General features: G+C 30.9%; 2 protein-coding genes across 2 annotated transcripts; both read right to left on the bottom strand.

Annotated features, from left to right (window-relative positions):
- Positions 1–424: 424 nt before the first annotated feature.
- On the bottom strand, positions 425–4,512 carry LOC145572548 (F-box/kelch-repeat protein At1g57790-like). The gene is made up of 3 exons (XM_081631513.1): positions 4,221–4,512; positions 2,486–3,598; positions 425–1,577 (listed from the first exon to the last, which is right to left on the bottom strand). Exons 1-2 carry the CDS (start codon positions 4,250–4,252, stop codon positions 2,500–2,502), a joined length of 1,131 nt encoding a protein of 376 aa, XP_081487639.1. The 5' UTR covers positions 4,253–4,512; the 3' UTR covers positions 425–1,577; positions 2,486–2,499.
- A 2,378-nt stretch (positions 4,513–6,890) lies between these two features.
- On the bottom strand, positions 6,891–9,026 carry LOC145572547 (uncharacterized). Its single transcript, XM_081631512.1, has one exon. The coding sequence runs from the start codon at positions 8,898–8,900 to the stop codon at positions 7,626–7,628; it is 1,275 nt and encodes a 424-aa protein (XP_081487638.1). The 5' UTR covers positions 8,901–9,026; the 3' UTR covers positions 6,891–7,625.
- Between the last annotated feature and the right edge of the window lie 13,549 nt (positions 9,027–22,575).

Below are 22,575 nucleotides of genomic sequence, written 5' to 3'. Positions count from 1 at the left end.
CTTGCATCACACTTTGGTATTTAAAAAGTGGATTGTTAAGAGTATAATTAAATGGCTTATAAGCTTTAAATAAGAGCAATAGTACCACTTTCTACTGAAAAAACCCTTCAAATTATAGTTGTTGCAAGTATTATAACGTATCTATTTTAGGAAATGTTGTTAGTACTAAAAAAAAAAAATTGGAGGAAGTATATGTCAATTAGATTGGATGAAATATTTCCAATCAGCAATTTTTTGGGTGACGTTTATAAGAAGGTAACTTTTATGGAGTAGTTTTTACCGTTGTTCCAAAATTGTACTACCGAGTGTCACTTATTTTAGGTTGCCCTATATTAATCATTTACTTGCCAGGTTATTAAACCGAGTTTGAATTTTTTTTCCCATAACCTTGTAAAGGTTCCAAACAATATTGAACTAGCAAAACTGCTTATTTTTGGCTAGCATAAACTTTTAGTTGCGAAAAAGTGGTGGGGGCTAACTTATAGTGGAGTGTTTGGAAAGTAGAACGTAGTAATAAAATAACGTGTGCCATACATAAGAAAAAGTGAAAGTATAATCAAATATGTAAAAACGGTTTAAGGAAGAAAAGCGTAACTATAATTTCCCTTGTCAAAAAAATAAATAAAAAATAATTAAAAAAAAAAAACCCCTATAATTTCGAAATAAGGGATTGAATCACTGAAACAAAAGTCATACAGTCGGAAAAACAACATAGAGAACAAGAATAATAATTGGAGAAGCTAACAAAGAGACTGAGGCATCAACATTACATGACGTACAGCCTTAATCTGTTCTTCAGAGTCTTCAGCATGAGCAGTTATCATGTATTGATCTGCCACAGGAATAGAAGCAAACAGATAGTTTGATTACAACTGCCTCCTGATGAATTGGGGCTATGATTTTAAGCTTCCATGATTAACTGATAAGTTTCGGTGAACTTGGGAAGATGTCTTCCCTCTGTTCCTCACCTCTTTTTTGATTATGTGTGTGCTTATGTAACTGCAGTCTCAAGGATCTCCAAGCACTCAAATTAGGTTTTTGCACAACAAGAAATGAATGGCCAATCACAAGAAGACTATAGCATAGTTCCAAGTTCCTTGCAACTAAGTTAGCTGACATCAACTTGAAATAGACAAAGTTGTGGCTCAGAAAAAATGAAGAATTCTGCATTATAGCACAATATATTTATTCAGGTATGATCTAGCAAGAGTTGCCAAACAATGAGACTACAGACTTGGTCGGCACCACTATGCTTCTAGTCGACTAATTTAAAAAAAAAAAACATGTCTCAGTCCTCTAAACAAGTAATACAGACACCATATGAAGGGTGCAATCTCTCAATTTTAACACAAAACATGTGACCTTTGCTAATATCTCTATTATTCTTCTTCTAACACTGATTTCACAAAAAACTATCCACTGTTTAAAAAAACATCTACTGCTACAAGCGTTGTCCAAAACTCCTTTATTCAGATTTAGGGGCTCTGAATTCTCTTACAGTTGCTCCTTATTATCATCGAGGAACATGGCATTAGGAGCAACGCAAAATTTTCAGAAATAACTGAAACATAATTTACCTGCAGAAAAGCCAGATGGATCATTGTCAGATAGGTTTTTTTTCCCTAACCTCTTTTTCTCCTGCACGGAGGGAGGGGCCAGGAGACCAAACTCTTCACAAAGTTCATAGTTATACGAGCAAACATCTTCATTACCAATTTACTACAACAGAGATCTGAGGATATTTAAAGTTTATTGTGACCCAGTGAAAAATAAAATTAATTGGTATAGCTAACATATTGTCACGCCCAACTGGCTCTTTGCTAGCCAGGTTTACAGCAGAGAATAACAGAAGTAAGAATAAAATACTTGTATCTTAATACATTCAAATTTGGTTTTAAAAGCACTCCCATTTCTATAAACAGCAGATAAAATAAAACAGTAAAAGAGGACTTTTGTCCTCTATGGGTTTCCAATGATTTGAGTTGATAACTGAGAAGAAATATGTGACAAGACAGCCCAGTTATGCAAAATCCAGAGATTAGCACACATAACTAATAGTGTGACCAGGTTACTTTCAGCAAGACTGCAAGAGCAATGCTTTAAAACTTTGCAAAAGTAAATTACAAAATCACAACTGGGCTAAATCAAACCAAGATCAGCAAATTACAATTATCAAGGAGTTTTCTAATTTGAAAGAGCATTAGCATCCGAATGGTGCACAGAGGATCATAATTACTGAGTGACACTAGTTGCAAGTATGGGTTAGGTAGGTAGAACTCAGAGAAACATAAGAAGAGTTTATTAAAACCACTATGGCACCAAGCTTTCATGGCGTGCAGGGTATAACAACATGTACTCAAGAATTGAAATGGGGAAACAAAAGGACTGTCGTAGTTGAATACCTACTGTAAGTTCAAAGCAACAAAAATTACTAAGATGAACAAAATAATGCAAGGTGACGACAAGTATTAAAGTAAAAACTCACAGAATTTGTTATGATCACATGAAAATAGAGAGGTCCTGGGGCGGATCAATCCAAATGCTCTCAAATGGATCCTGCTCTCCCCAGTCATGAAATTGCTTGCGAGGATAGTATCTACAGTCCTTCAGGGAATATGATATGCATCGTTTTCCATAGAAACGAACTTTAGAAAAATAAACACTATTCCTCATTATTCCAGGAAGATCTGTTCTTGAATGCGATGAAAGAAAGCTTGCAAAGAGAGTAATCCCATCTAAGGTTTTTACTTCTTCCCATACCATGTTTGTCTGATCAAGTTTGAATATAATTGGGTAATCACTACAACAGGTGTAAATCACCAAAATGTCTCCATTATGTTCTGCCAGAAATTTACCTTTCCACCAGTTTTTTGTGAAAAAGTTTTCTGGACATCTTGGAGGAGGCACCACCAGAACATTCCAAGTAAGTTCTTTTGGATCGAAAACCCCAAGCCATCCAGTTAGGCTAAGACAATAAAATTTCCCATCAGAGAAAACCAACTTGTTCCATATACTACTGACAAAAGGCAGGCGATTTTGGTAATTGGCAGTTGTCCATTCTGTTGCCCCCGGAAAACAAGTACTTATAGCAACAACTGTAGGGCTAACATGCTTCACTGTAAACACAACACAGCTTGAAGATGTTGGGTCACAAGAGAAAGCAACTATTTGGCAAGTGATTTCAAATCTAGGCAACTTAATCAACTCCCGGGAGAAGGGGTTAAAAAAGAATAGGCGATGAGTTCTGGGTCTGTATAACAGTAGCCAACCACCTTTTGTGTAACAGACTCTTGATCCACTCAACTCTGCTAATTCAATAGAATAAGTCTTGCGGCTGAGAGGGTCATAAAATTCATAAAGATCCCCAAATTTCGGAAAATACATAATCCAGGGAGGCTGGTTCACTAGGCGCACAGAAACAGCAATCGAGTGCCATCTCTTGCAAACAGCAGAAAAACGGATGTTCTCCCTAAGGGTCAAATGACAGAGAATCAGCTCTAAAAGTTCAGCAGGAAGATCAGACCAGGAAGGCAGCTCCTGTGTGTCTTGCTTCACCTCAACAGAAGTCTTCCTGTCATCTCTAATAGCCGCGGACAACCTATCCAGAACATATAATCATTGAGCTCCTGATTCTTAAAATATCAATGCATAACAAAAAATGACATTCCTTATAAGATAAATCCAAAAATGAATCATTAGATAAAACCTCTTTGATTAATCCTCTTTCTACCAAATCCATTGGAAACCAGACTGCTAAACATCTGAAATAGGATAAAAAGCCAAAATGCAACAACTCAATTCGAATGTATTCATCTTCTACATCCCAATTCTAAACCCTAGATGATTATGCAAAAATCCAGTAAACTTATCACACTTCATGATCAGCAAAATCAATCAACCCACAACCCCGATTTCATTTCTCATGAATAATCTACAATTGAAACAGATCAATGAACACGGTTTACACACAATTGAATTACTCACACCCACATAAATTTCTGGACTCGAATTGCAGATCGTTGATTAACAGTTAATCAAATTTGAAATTCTATAAAACCCAATTCAAAAATAATGAACAATAATCAATAAATGCTCCAACCTCATAAACGTAAACCCTAATTTATTCAAACCCCATAAAATCAAATTAAAAAAATTCAATAAACATAGAAATTAAGCAATAATACAATTGAAATTGAAAAGATTGAATCAAGAGAACTTACGATTTGATTCTTCTTCTCTTGTTTGATGGCATGATAAGAGAGCAAAATTGGGGAAAATGAAGATAAGAGAGAGAAAACAAGCAACACTAGATGAGCGGTTGAAGAGTAGTAAAGTGCCCATCAACCAGAATTCAATCTGTCTAATAAAAACTTTGGGTTATAAAATACAATAATAATAAGGTTAATTCTTATCTTAATCTTCAATTTTTTTAAGATAATTATCGTTAAGTTCTACAAATGGGGTTTAAAATAAGATGGAGATTGTTAGTTTTGATCTTTGAAGTTACGGAAAATAAGTTTGCGTTTGAAATTTAAATTGTGATGGTGTTGCTTTTATTCAGTAATAGTAATACTTTTACGATTACAATTCAATAATTAGGATAACTATCTAATATAGATCTCGCAAATAGAAGAATTTGAGCAGATGATAGACGTGTACGATAATATAATCAGTGTGTGATTTATTCAGTAAAAATTCAGTATTTATGATAATAAAATTGATATATTTATTATTTTATTTGTTGATCCAATATACTGTCAGGGAAACTATTCAAATATTTCATGCACATTTAGCTTTGACTGTTTTACTAGTTGAAGACTTTACACCTTACTATAGGATAGTAGTTTATTCCAAAATGTTCACTTATAGCAACAATATAAAACTGCTTGAAAGTTATACAAGTACAAGTTGAAGACTTTACACTTACTTTAGTAGAATTTATTCTACGTAGTAAAATGTTTATAACAACAATATAACTGCAATTGAAATATATATGAAGTAGAAGTAAGACCTTAACATAGTGTAACATTCACAAGGTTTATAGGAAAGTAAGTTTGATTGATAACACATAGTACTACTATGTAGTTTTAAGAGGCAACATGGCATCCTATTGAACTAAAACATTTCACTGATAAATCCGATCCGAGTAAGTTCTAATATGTACATGGTACTTTAGTTAAGTTAGTAAAGTATTTGAGAGTGTTATCGTAATTTTGAGAAATGAAGCAAGCACGGAAACTATATTAGAAAAGTTACAACATGTTTGTTTGGTGGAAATTGTAGTCGAATATGGAAATCTGGACTTGTTTATAAAAATCTCAAAGAATTCCCCGTCAATTTGTTACCCCCAAGCCAAGGTCGAGGGGGCAAGTAATTTTTTTTTTTTTTTTGACGGGAGAGGGGGCAAGCAATTGGGGATGAAAGAAATAAAAAGAAATTAAAAGACTAAATTACCATTACTAAGAAAGGGAGAGAAGGAAGTAGGAGAAATATTCATAAGGGCATATATGTAAATTCATTAATTAATTAAAATATACATTCATCAACAAACAAACAAACAAAAATGAAATTTAACTTACCCTCACAAACTTTGTTAATTTTTCGTTGTAGCCTTTTGAGAATATTGATGATCATTGCTAACTTGGCAGGACATTGAAAGAAATCAAAGAATTGAAGAATATATTTCAAATTTGATTCACATTTTTTGGCTGTTGTGAATCAATCTGAAAGTTCAATTTACTGGTTCTTATTTCTTATGTTCTTATCAAAATTCTTTAGAATAACGTTGGGATCACAATTAGTAATTTATATTCTATTTTATTTTATTTATTTATTTATTTATATTTTTTGACATAAGCTTAAGCAAATTACATATAATTATTAAAGGACGAAAGTATTGCAGGCTATAGTAGCTAAGTCATGAGCTTTCTGGACCAAGTCCCATTGAACCTTATGGATGCAGCACCAATCAAAACATGTGCTCAGCTGTCGAATTCGATCTGCCATCCAACGAAGACCAATATCACTTACCTGTGTATTTCTCAGTAGTAGAATCATAGACGCGAAATCCGTGTATATTGTTACTGCTTGCAATGACTTTGTTGCCGCTAGTGTAGACCTTGTAGGTAGGCGTTGCCCTTGATCCCCTGGATCACCACTCTCTAGGCACCAACCCATCCCTGATCTATGAGTGTGCTTATGCCAAGAACCATCAACCAGAATAACCGTTGGAATCACATTCATCCCACTATTATGAAGTACAACACGCATAAATCCAGGTGGGTAATCTTCAGCCATCTCTGGCGGGTGCAAAGATCTCAGACTATCCTCAAGTTTGTTGGAGAACAAACCCTATTGTCGCAATCCCTCAGATATTATCGCCGACATCGACGGGTTAGCCGGCGTTGAGGATCTAAAAACCCTGTTATTCCGTGTTAACCACAAACCCCACAAAGTCGCAATAAAAAAGTAGTCCTATGACCATTGTGACCATCCTGACCTAGAAATAGGCGGATATAATACAAAACCCAATCCTGAAAAGACTGGTCTGTGTTAGCTTCTGAGTGAATCTTGCTCTTTTATATATATATATATATATATATATATATATATATATATATATATATATATATATATATATATATATATTAATGTTATTCAGTATGTGTAGATGTAGATTAAATCTATCAAAATATGAATCTATAATGCATCTATCTATTTTTTTGATTTTTTGGTGTTGGTAGAGTCTGGAGGGCAATGAAGGTTACAAAATTTATATTTATGAGTAGTAAAATATGGTCAAAATTAGTATAGAAATTGAAGAAGTATATAATGAGTAATTTATTATTTTTTTTTTTATTTTTTGTAATTGAAAAGAACAAATCCTTGTGGGGTTATATCGTTATATATATTTTTTTTCATAGTAGATAATATAAATAAATAAGTAGTCGTAGAAATGGAATTGGGTAAGAAAAAAAAAAAAAAAAAAAAAAAAAAAAAAACTCTTTTACCATCATCATAAAGGAAGGAATCGACCACAAAATCACACAATACTTTTTTACTAGTTTTTTTAACACCTTTTTTTAATAGAGACTACTGCACATAAAATTGCCAAAGGTTGGAGTCCTTAAACGGTTGAACCAAAAGGACATTGCTTTTCTACAACCAAAAGGCCAAAACGGTACGTGGAGGGCAATGTACCAAGATCCACTAGCAAAGTAGCGACAGAAATTGAGCAAAATGGAACTTCTTCATAGAAAATGAATATCAACAATGTCCCTAAATGATCACACAAATCCCATATCACACAGCAAATTTGCACCCAACAAAAAGTTACACGCCATAGAATATGAATATAAACAAAGTCAACTCACAAATTAACCAATAATAGTTGGGAAGAAAAATAAATAAATCCAATCAACATACAAACCGAAATGAATAACAATTTAGGCGAGATATAAGACTAATCCTACCTTTAACAAACCAGGAACACATAGTTCAGGATCATACGATAATTTCCGGGGTCGGGGAGAGCAAAAAACAAAAGCCCTAAAACTACCTTATAATCTTCAACCAATCTTTGTTCCACCAAGTCAAACAAATAAAGAGTTAGCTTAGTTACATTTTCAGCAACAAATTGGACATTGTATTAGTCCATTTTCATTGCATTCACCACACTTAACCATATTTTTGTTATTCTCATCCAAAACCTTACAACTTCCATTACAATCCATACACATTACAAACCTTATTCCACCACACCCTTCACACCCAATTGAAGCTGCTGCAATCCCTTCTAACAACCCTTCTAGTTTCCCTTCTTCATCCAACCTTACAACTTCTTCGGCGCCTCCGATTATCCTCCCTTTAACAAACACGATTGGCACCTTAACTCCCTTTGTACCCATCAACTTCCTTAACTCTTCCTTGAACCCGGAATCCATCGAAACATCCCTTTCGATCACTCGAATGTTGTACGACTCCACTACTGATCTTACCACATTGCAATCCTCAAACGTCTTCCTGATCCCTCTCAGTGTTGTTGTATATATGACCACGCAATCCTCGCCTCCAGGTGGGCATTTCTCCGGATACCCCTTGAGTATAGTCGAACAAGAGTTCTTGTTATTCCTCGAAAAGTGCTTATACTTTAAAACTGGTTTAACTTCTTTAGAACATACCATTTCTTTGATTTGTTCTTCTTTTTCCAAGGACAACTCCTTCTCAAGTGAATCAATTAACTCCGGATCGAACAACGGGCTTAAACTTTTCCTCCTCGATGATGAAACCCCTGAATTATTCCTCCTTGGATTATCCATTGAACTCGCCTTTCGAATTTTATTAGTCGAATTCGATGAAAATTTCCATGATTTCAACCCACCTGATCTTGGAGTAGTATAACATTGCTGTTTTTTAGTGTTATCAATTCCTCTGTTTTCTTTATCTCCTAATTTATTATTACCCTCTTTTGGTGAACTCAATTGACTTGTTACCAATCGCTTGAAGGGGCTTCTCTCGCCTCGAAACCCCGGCTTCGAGGCGAGACCTTCATCTTCACCTTCACCTTCAAGATCTTCCATTAATTCCCAAGTATTAATCACCTCTAATTCTTCCTGTGATTGCAATCTTTTTGACCCAAAGACTCCAACTTTAGTACCAATTTCTTCCTTTTTCTGCTCTGATTTGCCTTCATTGTTGTTCTCTTTCTTCTTAATTGCTTGGAAATTAGAAGAAGAGGGAAAAACAACATGGGTTTTGTTCAAATTTTGATTTTGGTCAAGTTTAAGAACACCAAGAGTGCTAGATTTAAGAGAAACAACGTGATTTGGCAAATCTCCACTCCCAAACAAGAGTTCTTGTTTGAGATTTTTCTTCAATAGTTTGGATGATACACAACCCATTGATTGAAAAAATTAAAAGTTTTGAGTTTTTTTTTTCTTAATTTTTCTAAGTAATTTTCATCTGGGTTCAGTTTAACTGAGAAGTTTATTGATGGGGGTGAAAAGGTGGTGGAAGATAATAATGAATTGAAGGATGTTTCAGAATTAAAATAATTTTGAATGTTAGGGCGTTTTTTTAACCGTTATCTCCCTGTCTAGAACGGGACCCCCAACGGCCGGAAAAAGAAATTCGAATAAGATCTGTTGTCTGTTGCATTGGTGTGAGTTCTGGTTTATTTAGGCCCCGTTCTTTAGAGCTGCTTTGCTCTGCTCTGCTCTACTCTGCTCTACTGAAATCTACTCTGCTCTGCTTCAATCTGCTCTACCCTGCTCTGCTCTACTTAAAATTAATACTTAATATTGAATTATTATAATAATAATAATTAATATTTAATAATAATAATAATAAATAATATTTAATAATAATAAAAAATTAATATTTAATAATAATAATAAATAAATAAATAATATTTAATAATAATAAATAATTAATATTTAATAATAATAATAATTAATATTTAATAATAATAATAATTAATATTCAATAATAATAATAATAATTAATATTTAATAATAATAATTAATATTTAATAATAATAATAATTAATATTCAATAATAATAATAATAATTAATATTTAATAATAATAATTAATATTTAATAATAATAATAATAAATAATTAATATTTAATAATAATTAATTTTTAATAATAATAATAAATAATTAATATTTAATAATTAATTTTTAATATTTAATAATAATAATTAATATTTAATAATAATTAATTTTTAATAATAATAATAATAATTACTATTTAATAATAATAATAATTAATATGTAATAATAATAATTAATTTTTAATAATAATAATAATAATAATTAATATTTAATAATAATAATAATAATTGTTATTATTATTAACATTTAATAATAATAAAAATAAATAATTAATATTTAATAATAATAACTAATATTTTAATAATAATAATTAATATTTAATAATAATAATATATAATATTTAATAATAATAATAATTAATAATTAATAATTAATAATTAATAATTAATAATTAATAATTAATAATTAATAATTAATAATTAATAATTAATAATTAATAATTAATAATTAATAATTAATAATTAATAATTAATAATTAATAATTAATAATTAATAATTAATAATTAATAATTAATAATTAATAATTAATAATTAATAATTAATAATTAATAATTAATAATTAATAATTAATAATTAATAATTAATAATTAATAATTAATAATTAATAATTAATAATTAATAATTAATAATTAATAATTAATAATTAATAATTAATAATTAATAATTAATAATTAATAATTAATAATTAATAATTAATAATTAATAATTAATAATTAATAATTAATAATTAATAATTAATAATTAATAATTAATAATTAATAATTAATAATTAATAATTAATAATTAATAATTAATAATTAATAATTAATAATTAATAATTAATAATTAATAATATTATAATAATTAATATTTAATAATAATAGTAATTATAATAATGATAATAATAGTAATTATAATACTTATAACTAATAATAATAATAATAATAATAATAATAATAATAATAATAATAATAATAATAATAATAATAATAATAATATTTGCTCGGCTCTGCTCTGCTCGGCTTCAATCTGCTCTGCTCTGCTGAAATCTGCTCTGCTTTGCTCTACTCTACTCTGCTGAAATCTGCTCTGCTCTGCTCTGCTCTGCCCAAAAGCTCAAAAGAACAGGGCCTTAGTGGATACTAGATATACCAGTACTTACTTTTCTCACTCCTAGTGCTATTTTATTAAGTGTAATCTTCAATGACTCGAGGATTCACTTTATTTTTATTTTTATTTTTTTTGAATGCAAAAGTGAGCCATGCTCATTTAGGATTCACCTTTGTTGTCGAAACTGATTTGTATCCGATAACTAGAGTGAAGTATTAGACCAGTTTCAAACTATATTCAAAATATATATGACTAGTATTAGATTTTACCTAAAATATTACTTCCTCCTTTTTATAATATTAGTCTCATTACTCCCATATACTATTTTGGGCCTCTCAAAAAGATGTACCCATATTGAATATGTTTCATTTTTAACTTAATTTTGTTGGAATTAATTAGTTATGGATTGATGACAAGACTCTAAATATAGAAATCTCTATCTTGAATTATGCATTATGATTATAATTTCTAAAATAAAATATAAAAAAACTTAAATAAGGTAAACTAATTATGAATTGTAATATACTTTAATGTTATATTCCAAATATTCTTCTTTTCTTATTTTATGTGATTGATTTTATATGGGACTAACATTATGAAATGAGAAGATTTTGCGTGAAACGGTTTCACGTGAGTCCGATTTATATAATGCACACACTCATCCCCACCCATTGCCACTACCTAGCCACTTGTCAGCGGCCAGCGGCCAGCAACCACCCTCCCCCTCCATCCCTCGGCGCCAGCGACCCTCCCCCACCCATTCCCTGACGCCGGGGACCCTTTTAATATATTATTTGATAATTATACTTGTGTCTACTGATTGCCCTGTTCCTGTTTCTTCTTTTCAAATAGGCCTGGTTAGTGGGAGTATATTGATGCTTGAGGTAAATTATTGGTGTCTTCAATAGTGATTGCTGATTGGAGATCGCACATTAACTGTAATACATGGTTAATGTTTTTGTGAAATTTAGTTGAAGATTCATATTGGTTTTGTATCAGAGTGTACATGAAGGCCAAATATATCAGTTGAAACTCTTTTGTGAACGCAGTGGCTAGAATGGTAATGTAATTTAATTTCTGATACTCATAAATCAATATATCTGACTATTAAATCTAATTTCTTAAACTTTTAATCTAATATCTAATAATTATAATCTAATTTCTGACAATTACAATCTAATATCTGATAATTATAATATAATATCTGACTATTATAATCTAATTTCTGAGTTCTGACAATTAAACCTTAATATCTGAAACTGATAATCTAATATCTGATAATTATAATCTAATATCTGATAATTATTATCTAATTTCTGACACTTTTAATCTAATATCTGATATTTATAACTTAATATCTGACCATTATTATCTAATTTTTGACAATTAAGAATTTTTTTCTGTTTGTATGACCGGATTCACGTGAGTCCGTTCTACACATTACTTTTCTTTATGGAATGGGGAGAGTACTCAACTTAAATCGAGCATATAGTTTGAAAAAAAAAGTCTACTAAAAATTAATTAATGTACTTGTTAATTAAAAATTCATTGATCAGATTGAGTAATTACTAATTAGATACTAATTGAATTTAGATGTGAATATGGCCTCAAACACATAAACCTAAATCCACAAACACACATTAGATGACTCATCATCCAAATATGACTACCAATTGGATGTTGGTGTAGTGGTAATTGGGACTACACTTGGTAGGGAGAATTCATGTTCGATCCCCCACAACAACAATCAGGAGGGGACTGGAACTTTACCACCTAAAATTGATCTCCGAATCCGGATTAGCCATAAGGGTGAATAAAAGAATCTATCTCCGAAGTATTATAGATTTTCAAATTTGAGAAATTGTTTGTTGCCTTTTTTTTTTTTCTTTTTCTTTTGTTTATATCATTTAATGTCCATAATTAGTAGTAATTACATAAGAAAAACAACATATATGCCTTGTTCACTTCACCTTACAAAAATAATATTAAGTAAAAATAATTTCAGTTCAGTAAAATTAAGTTCAGTTCGGTAAAATTCAGTTTTCTTAAAGAAGAATTATAATAGAAAATCAGTAAAAATAATTTCAGTTCAGCAAAAATAATTTCAGTTCAGTAAAATTAATTTCAGTTCAGCAAATATAATTTTGTTTCAGTAAAAATAATTTCAATTCAGCAAAAATAAGGTGAAGTGAACGGGGCATAGTATATAAAATTTTAACAATCAAATGATGTTGCCTTTTTATTTCGTTATGTGTATGGGAAGTATAACTATACAAAAAGAATTTAGACTTTACAGCAATTATTAATGTGGATCAGGTCCATACAAGATTTTATGTCAAGTCTACCTAAAATTTTTAAACTTTTCCTCAAATAAACTTTTATTTCACATTTGGACTTACACCTCTTATGTCTTGTTAGAAGCACCGATAAGGATCTTTTCCCTTAATTAACAATCCCACATTAAGGCTTGTATAGTTGTATAATTTACAAACGCGTTACACTAGTACTTGAAATATATATAAGGATGCGAGAAATGAAGACTTGTGGAGTTGTAGGAGAGCATAAAGGGAATCTTACAATTTACATTGTCCGTCTTGTGGTATTATGACTTAATTTGAGATGACTTATAATAATTTTTTTTTTTTTTTTTTTTTTTTAAAAAAAAAAAGGTTTAGATTACTTTTTACATTAAATTGATCTAATTAACTCAGGGGTGTTTCTTAAAAAAAAAAAAATCAAGGCCAAAACTTAATTTTAAATTGAAGCTGAGTGGCCTTGAGTCACATTTTTTAAAACATGAGGGTCGTGAAAAACAATGGGCTGGGCCCATCCTATCATTTCTTATGGGCTATTCAAATAAAACGCTTAGATTAGTCACTACTCACTAGTGCCAAGACTGCCAACAATCGTTATACAACGGGCATTGTATATTTGTATTTTGTCCTTTCATAAAATACCAGTGTTAGATTACGTCAAAAAAAAAAACAAAAAAAAAACTAGTGTTATACCCTCTTTTGTTCTGGATTAAAAAGGATTTTTTAAGTTTCATAAAAGGATCCCATGACTCCATGAGTATATTAATATATATACTAGTATTTCATTGTGTGCTATAAAATACTTTACGAAAATATTGATATAATTTGTTGTGATATTTGAATATTAGTAATTTGCTAAATTGGTTTTGAAAAAAAAAATGTAATTTGCTAAATTTAAATTATTCTCACTAAATTTTACAATAGCAAATTAGTATACATAAGATAGTCGGTGTAAAAAAAAATTACAAAAAATTTAGTTCAATAATAATAATACAAGCTCAAGAATAATATAATAATTCAATTAATATTAGGGAACAAGGGCAGTTAAATTATAGAAAATTAAGGTAATTTTTTTTGGGAAAATGTTATACATAGCCCAAGGCTACATATAAGCATTAAATTTACATTTGAAAATCGTAAAAAGTTAAGAAATCATAAAAATATAAACACTAATTATATTGATTTATGCGTGTTTTTGTCATGAATTCCTAATTTTATACAATTTTCAAGAGTGTATTTAATGCTTATATATAGCCCTTAGGGCTACATATAGCATTACCCATTTTTTTAAGCAAAAAATAAGGTATTCCCTCCTTCCTTTATTTACATTCCTGCTTTCCATTTTGGGTGTTTTAAAATTACATTCTTACTTTTCCTTTTTAGTAAGTAAATTTTTGCCAAATATCCCCAAATTATCCCTAAATAGTTGTGATATGGCATTACTTTTATTATTTTTAGTTATGCAATGAAAGGCACAGAAACCATAATTTTGGCATTCACCCTTTTAAACATTCTGAATTCATGTGCAGTACTATACTGAAATATGATTGGTTCTTTTACTCCATCTGTTCCACAATGATAGTCTTGTTTGGAATCTTTGACCTTTTTCAAAAAGAGAGAATCTTCTAAATTTCTCTTAATCAAAAGGAACAGATATAGTCATATGGGATCTAGTTTGATTCGTCTTGGTGAGTAGATTATTAATATCTAACTTTAATAATTTTTGCAGTGTGAGATTAAAGATATTTGCGGTCAAAGATGGGTAAAAATTTACATTGATTTACGAAACAGGAATATCATTCTGAAACGGAGGGAGTATTTTTCACCAAAAAACGTGATTGGTTCTTTTTTTTTAAAAAAAGGATTGATGACATGTGCTTCATTTAATATCATTCTATCTTTGTTTTATTCAAAGACAACAATAAATGTTTTGTAATTCCCACATTACTTTTCCATCATGGGTTTTAAGGTTACTCAAAGTTCCTTAATTCCCGTGTAATTTTAGAAATAGAAATGTAAATAAGGGACAGAGGGAGTAAATGTTACATCTTCTACTAATGTTGTCAACACGGGGTGTTTCACACTTGTCAATGCATAAATTATACTATAAATATCTTTTATTATATTTTACTTTTTAGTAAAAACTACTCATAAATAAACTTAATATTTCCAAGGTATATACAGAGACGAATATAACACTATTACACATGTGTGAGTCAGGGATAGCTCAAGTGGTTAGAGGTTTCAGGTGATTATGGAATCAATTTTCATTACCTGCCCTTGTAACTCTCTAAACACCAAAAAAAAACACATTATTGTATTTTTTTTTAACAAACAAAAGTAAAATCACAAAAGATGGTAAAAAAAGTGTATGAATAGTGTAAAGATCTGCAACTAGAAAAGAACTAATAATATATAAACTCAACATTTTCAAAATTGTACTTCAAGATGATTATAACAAGTAAATGTTTAATTTGTGAGTGAAATTTCCCGTTTTCTTATAATTCATTATATAAAATTTGGTAATATCATGTAGTTAGATGGGCATGCACAAAATATGTTGGTATTAAATTATACTTAGGAATCAACTACATCACCATGAAGCATTGCCCGAGCTAATAAGTTGTAGAGATGTAGAGTTTGCAATTTGCTTCTATATATTTAGCTTTCGTGGAGTCATCATCAAGAATCCAATTATGCATAAAGGTTAGCTAGAGACTTGTTAGTCGTGGATGACGGCCTAAGACAAAATTTTGTCACAACCCTCTAAAGTAATGTTGTTTTATTTATAGTAAAGTTGAAAAAGAAATGTGTGTTTTGATTTTACAAATCATTAGACTCTCCACTATTGTAGTAGTTACCACTTCGTATTATTCAACTCTAGAAAGTGACTTTTCTAAAATAGCCGACGGTACTTTTATTATATGCTTCCCTCGTGTTACAAGCTAAAATGGCATTATTTTGATTAGGTATGTTTGTCAAACACATTTTTTGACCTAAAATAGCTATATTTAAAATTATAAATATATTTTAATTATATTTATTAAGTTTAAACCAACAAAAATTAAAAATAATGATGTCTATTGTGAGTATTGTTGCATAGTACAAGTTGTAATTAGACATTATGGTTAAAGTTAATACTTCCGTACTTCGTATGAAAATTGTGCTAGTTAATGTGAAGATATGCTCCATCTATCATTTTTTTTCCCTTTCACATTTTCAAAATGCAAAATTGGAATTATATAATATCTCAAATTACTTATTACAATTATATATATATATATATATATATATATATATATATATATATATATATATATATATATATATATATATATATATATATATATATATGTATATAATTTACATATGGAGTATTTATTTGAAAATTTAAGACAAATGTATACCATCCAACAAGATTTCATGTGATAATGTTTTAAGGAAGTGATTTTTTTTTTCAAAAAAAAGAATCCTTAAATTGTTATGTTTCATTTGCAATGGAGTTTCTCAAAATTATAGTAACGGATGCTGAAAGTATAAAAGTCAATATGATAGTCCCTTGTTCCAAAATACTTGTCTCATTTTGACTTTTGTAATACGAATATTAACAATTTAACATATACATCACTGTAATCTCTATTTGTGCTTTATACAGAGTATATAAAATTATTTATAGTCATGTTGTGGATGGGTATTTATTTTTTTATGTATAATTTTCGAATATCAACTAAATTTTTTTTTACAATTTATACTTTTTGATAATTATTAATTAAAATTCTGCGTTATCTAATGGAAGATTTATTTTAAAATGGAGGAAGGACGAATGTTGTGAAATAGTGATTAGTGATGAGAGTATCATTACGTACTACACGCACATCAACTTCAAATTTTGGAGTAAAAGAAAATGAGAAGCATACGTATATTGACTCGAAAAGGGTACACATAGACATAGTCTATGTTTACCCCACATAAACAAAGATTTCTATTGGTTGAAGAAGTTGTCGCACTCGGTGCACGTGAATAGTTTTGAAATTTTCCTTTGAAAATTTTGCGAATGAAAAAATTTGAATTTTGAATTATAAATTTGAATTTGATTGTACTTTTGGCGGTGAATGATGTTGGGGGATTTGAGAGAAGACACCATGGAGGGCCGACGACGATGACTTTAATGTGAGGGCTGAGGACAGTGGCTTTAAGGGGAGGGCCGACATCAGTGGCTTTAAGGTGAAGGCCGACGACAGTGGCTTTAAAGTGAGGGCTGACGATGGTGGCTTTAAGGTGAGTAAGGTGGTTGAGAGGAAAGGAAGGGTCGGTGTATTCAAAGATTGATGTGGTTTAGAGTATGAAACAATGGTTGGCGAAATCATAAAGTGATGTGGTCCATACGATAGTTGAAAACAACGGAGGCTGAAATCAAAGGCAAACTACGGCATGTGGGCAGGTGAGCGAGCGAAAGAGACGACGGAGACCAGATGTATTGCTGTAGTATTGAAATTGTTATGAAAATATTTTGTAATTCATCATCCGTATTATTTTAGTATCAAAAATGATTGTTTTAGTATTATTTGTATTGAAAATGAATGTTTAATTAACAAAATTCATATCAAATTCTTAGTTGTGGTATAGTATCGACATAAATATCACAAAATGTTATAAATATGAAAAAGACGTTTGTTGGTGAATATTTTTCCTGAAATTCTTAGTCATGGTTGCATAATATGTGATTTTCAACTTGAAAAGAGTTTGTGAATTTAGATAAGTTAGTTATTGTAGATCTTTTAGAAGATGATGAATTCTCTATAACTATAGTAATTGAAAACATTTGAGAAGAAATAATGGGTATGTGATTAATGGTGAATTGGTGAAGTGAGTTGATGGTAGAACATATAAATGGAGGAAGTGTTACCTTTATGATAGTTTCAAAACTTGTATTATTGATGTTAGATAGCAAAATTAGTATGAAAATATGAATATTATAAGGTAAATAAGAATTTGCAAATGGGTTGTTGAGGTCGGTTTGGGCAGGTCTCGGGTGGCGTTTATGGAGGGGTTGATAAAGGGGTTGTGGGCAAAAAGGTGGTCGACCGCTGGCAAGGAGGAATATAAAAGGGTGAAGGGTTAGGGAGGTGGTTTGTTTGGTGGTTGGCGGTGGATGAGGGTGAGGCCTTTCATGTAGTGGGGGTGGGTGGTTATTTTAAGTTTATAACAATATTAAATACAATTAATTGATAATAAGTACAATTAAGTGTGTTGTAACTTTTAAGTCATCTGATTTATTTAAATAAAAGCATTTCCAAAATGTAGCTTATTGCTAAAATATTTCCAAAATTAATTACTAAGAAGACTACGGTTGCACATTATTATGAAAAATATCAATTTGCGTGACTCTATTATCTAGCAGGAAAACTAATTAGTTAAGTTTTTTAGGTGTTGTCTTAAACTTTAATGGAGAAATCTAAGCTAAACATTCTTTGCAAAAATTCAAAAAAAGCATAATTAATGTCTGAATTTGCGTGTCAATAATAATATTACTCGATTAAGATGTTGGTGAATATTTTGGCCCTTAATAATCCAATTTGAGGTGAATTTTGTAAAGTTATATCTTAAACACCTTATTTTGTGTGACAAAATATGTCTTTGGTACAAGTAGAGATGTCAATGGGGCAGGTCGGGGCGGATGTTGGCTTTCCCATCCCCATCCCCATCTCCACCCCCATCCCTGCGATGGGTCCAAAATACATCCCCATCCCCACGACGGGTCCAAAATACATCCCCATCCCCGCCTTGACGGGTACAATCCCAAAACCATCCGCGCCTTGACGGGTACAATCCCAAAACCATCCCCGCCCCACCTCCCACTTGGATATCCACCTCCGCCTAATCCCCACCTAAGACCCGCCTGATCCCCACATTCCAAACACCACTATATTACATCATAATGATTATAAAAAAAAATTTGTTAAGTTACACATTTTATTTTTTGTTTATAATGTAAGTCTATTACAAAGTATTACACTTTTACTATATTATTTTACTTAATTTAGATTTAAAATAGTAATATATATATATATATATATATATATATATATATATATATATATATATATATATATGGATATGGGTATGGGGCGGATACGAAGTAGGGCGGGTAAGGCGGGCGGGTATGAAGTGGGGATGGGGCGGGTACAACCTAAAATCCACCCCCGTCACATCACCCATGGCGGGTATGGTTTTTATCCCCATCCTCGCCCCACCACCCGCTAAACCGGGACCCACCCCCGTCCCACAGGGGCAGGTCTCCTACTTGACCTGCCCCACTGACATCCCTAGGTACAAGCATGTTTGTTTACTACTCCTTCTATCCCTTTATTAGATTCCTATTTCTAGCATTTATTACTCACATAATAGAGAGAAGTAAGAATATAATTAAGGGACGGAGGGAGTATCTAGCAAATCGATGTGTTTTTGAAATAATTTTTTCCCAATTTATTTGTGACCTCAAATTTAACTAAATATGGCCTTAATTATTTTTCTGTATCTAATCTGATTTGGCCTTAATTTTTCTAATCTTATTTGAAATAAGTAAAAATAAAATGAACTAAGCATGTCCTTACTATGAAATATTACCGTAACACTTTACTTTTACATAATAATCGCAACACTTCGTATTTTAGTAAAAATGAAGACTCGGATCACTATTATTTTATTGTTTTACTCTCTCATCACTATCCCCACTTAAATAAATATTTTATAATTTTTGTCCCTTAGCTTACTATCTTCACTTATACTACAAATTATTAAAAGCATCTGTTTCGCATTAGTTTATTATGGACCACTAATATATATTAAAGACATTATAACCATTTTATAAATAGAAAGAAAGGATACTATGTTATAATAAAAGTTATTTTATTAGAATAAATTTAATTTCATAGTGCTATTACAAGGGTCATAAGAGGTTAATGTTTTTTAATGAAAGTTTTAATATATATATATATATATATATATATATATATATATATATATATATATATATATATATATATATATATATATATATATATATATATATATATATATATATATACTCGTATATATTAGTCATTATGAATAATAAAGGGCACCATGTTAAAATAGGAAAAATATATCCAACATAACATTGGCTAAAACAAGAAGATGATTGTTGCCTACCTCCGATTCTTACTACTTTGGGAATATCTTCACTCACTTTGAATTGTTATTAATGGCCGCTCAAAAGATTAACATACTACAAGTAAATTGCTAAGAAATATTATTTTCATGAATTTGCAGCGCCAAAATTTTCCGTTGCAATAGAGCGCCAAATTTCCCCCTCTTTCCTCTATAAAAGCATATTTTACAAGCAAGTTATACCGCCATAAACTCCCGCTCATCTATTTCATTAATAACGTGTTGTCACCATTTTAGTGGTTGTCTATGTGGGGAGACACATAGACTAAGTCTATGTGTATCACCTCCCATATTGACTTGTTTGAATTGCAGTTTATAGAATCCTTAAGACAATGTTCTACTCAATGATTTTTAGATTTGTCATATGAGTACCCACATGAAATTACCATTTACCAAGTAGAAGAGCACACTGATTTATTCATGGTACTAAGTTCTAGAACTTCTAAATAAAAGCAGTAGTTTCTAGAATCTATGGTACGAATTGAATGATTTGCTCATGGATAATCATGATTTTTAAATACCTAAATTTTTTTCAAAAGTTTTAAGAATATTTTAGGATATATATCATTCTCTTAATTTAGAAAGCTAATTAATCTGTATAATTAATGTAACATGAAAAAAGAGTCATAGAGTCCTATCCTATTTAGGGGTGTCATTGGGTTTGCGGTTCGGTTTTGGGTTCGATTTATCGGTTTTCGGTTTATAATGGGTCGGTTTTTAACAGGTTGGAATTATTATCAGGTCGGTTCGGGTCGATTTTAAATAATTTCGGGTCTGTTCGGTTTGGTTTATTTTTATTACAGTTTCTTTTCAGGTCAGGTTCTAATCGGGTTGGGTTATAATTGGTTCGGGTCATAATCGGTTCGGGTTAAATTTGGTCGGTTTAAAAACGGGGTTTGTCAGTTTAAAGCGGGTTTTGGGTCAAAACATATCGAGTCTTAATCAGGTCGGGTTGTAATGGTTCACGTTATAATCGGTTCGAGTTAAACTCAGTCGGTTTGACAACTGATTTTTCCAGTTTTAAACGGGTTTCGTTAACGTATATCTTCTAGTATATCCTCAAAATTCTTTAATTAGTTATTACAATAGATCATACGGAGTATTAATTAGTTGGTTAGCTGTATGTCCCTTTTTTGTATAATGATTTTCAGGATCAAATAACAATTATATAGTGTTCCATAAGCCATTACTCGTAAAAGGACGATAATAATTTAGCATAAGAGTTTCAATGACATCAAAATTCCAAACCTATTCAATATAAATACTTCGCAATTCAAATTAAACCATTTTGTTTTACTATCGATAAAATATACCAAAAAAAAAGAAAAAAAAAACTCTACGGTCATAACGGGCTACGGACTTACGGGTTATAAACGGTTTGTTTATAATCGGTTACGGGTTGTAAACGGTTTGGTAACTTATTACGGGTTATAAACGGTTTGTTTATAATCGGTTACGGGTTGTAAAAGGTTTGGTAACTTATTACGGGTTATAAACAATTCGATCCTAACCAGTTACAGGTTGTAAACGATTTGGGTTTTATCGGGTTTAAACGGTTTCGGTTTACAATGGGTCGGGTTGCTATCGGGTTCGGAAGTACTCGGTTCGGGTTCGGGTTCCGGGTTGTATCAGTTCTGCTTGATAACGGGTACGGTTCATTAATAGTTCTCAAACATTCGGATCAGTTCAGTTTCAGGTTTTAAAAAATCGGGTCGGGTCGGTTTACAGTTTTAAAATAACAGGTTCTTAGCGGTTTGGTTCCTTTTCGAAATGGTTCGGATTCACCAGTTCGGGTCGGTTTTTGACAGCTCTTCCTATTAGAATTAATGTCAATATCTTGTGTGGTGCGGCATTCCTTAAAAATAGTGTGACCAATTAAGTTTTAAAAGTTTATTGATAAACTAGATTAACCTCTCTCTTTTAATTTGAATGAGAAACTAGATTAGCTTCTCTATATATGTGAGTGAATTAGATAGAGCTAAACAATGAGATAAATATAAGGTTGTAGGTGTTTATAGGTACTATATGCGGAAAAACATGAATTATATTCATAAGCACCTATCCCAAGATCACATGTATAACACACCAGACACATAATTATACCTTTGAAGCGTGAATTCCACGAAACTATTCAATCGGCAAATTAGGGAGAGAATAGAGCCCCAAGCGTTGCTCCTCTACTTAGTCCACGGGATTTGAACGAGGCGTCCACCAATACTAGATTGGTCGAGTGAAGGGAAAAATCACGATCACCACCTTTAATGGACAACCGACCACCGCACGAACCACCACCACCACGAACCACCTAAGTCGCCGAGGAAGGGGAGAGAGCCGTGAGAGAGAGA

The sequence above is a fragment of the Chenopodium album genome, chromosome 12, assembly GCF_948465745.1.
Source record: "Chenopodium album chromosome 12, dcCheAlbu1.1, whole genome shotgun sequence".
NCBI classification, from domain to species: domain Eukaryota; kingdom Viridiplantae; phylum Streptophyta; class Magnoliopsida; order Caryophyllales; family Amaranthaceae; genus Chenopodium; species Chenopodium album.
Note: the sequence above shows the minus strand (reverse complement) of the source record. Positions and strands in the feature narration are given on the sequence as shown.

Bases quoted from the DNA above. Each gene is read 5' to 3' on its own strand.
- LOC145572547 (XM_081631512.1), bottom strand. From the start codon at position 8,900: ATGGGTTGTGTATCATCCAAACTATTGAAGAAAAATCTCAAACAAGAA.
- LOC145572548 (XM_081631513.1), bottom strand. From the start codon at position 4,252: ATGCCATCAAACAAGAGAAGAAGAATCAAATC. The intron at 3,599-4,220 runs GTAAGTTCTCTT...TGTTCTGGATAG, and splicing joins AAGAGAAGAAGAATCAAATC to GTTGTCCGCGGCTATTAGAG.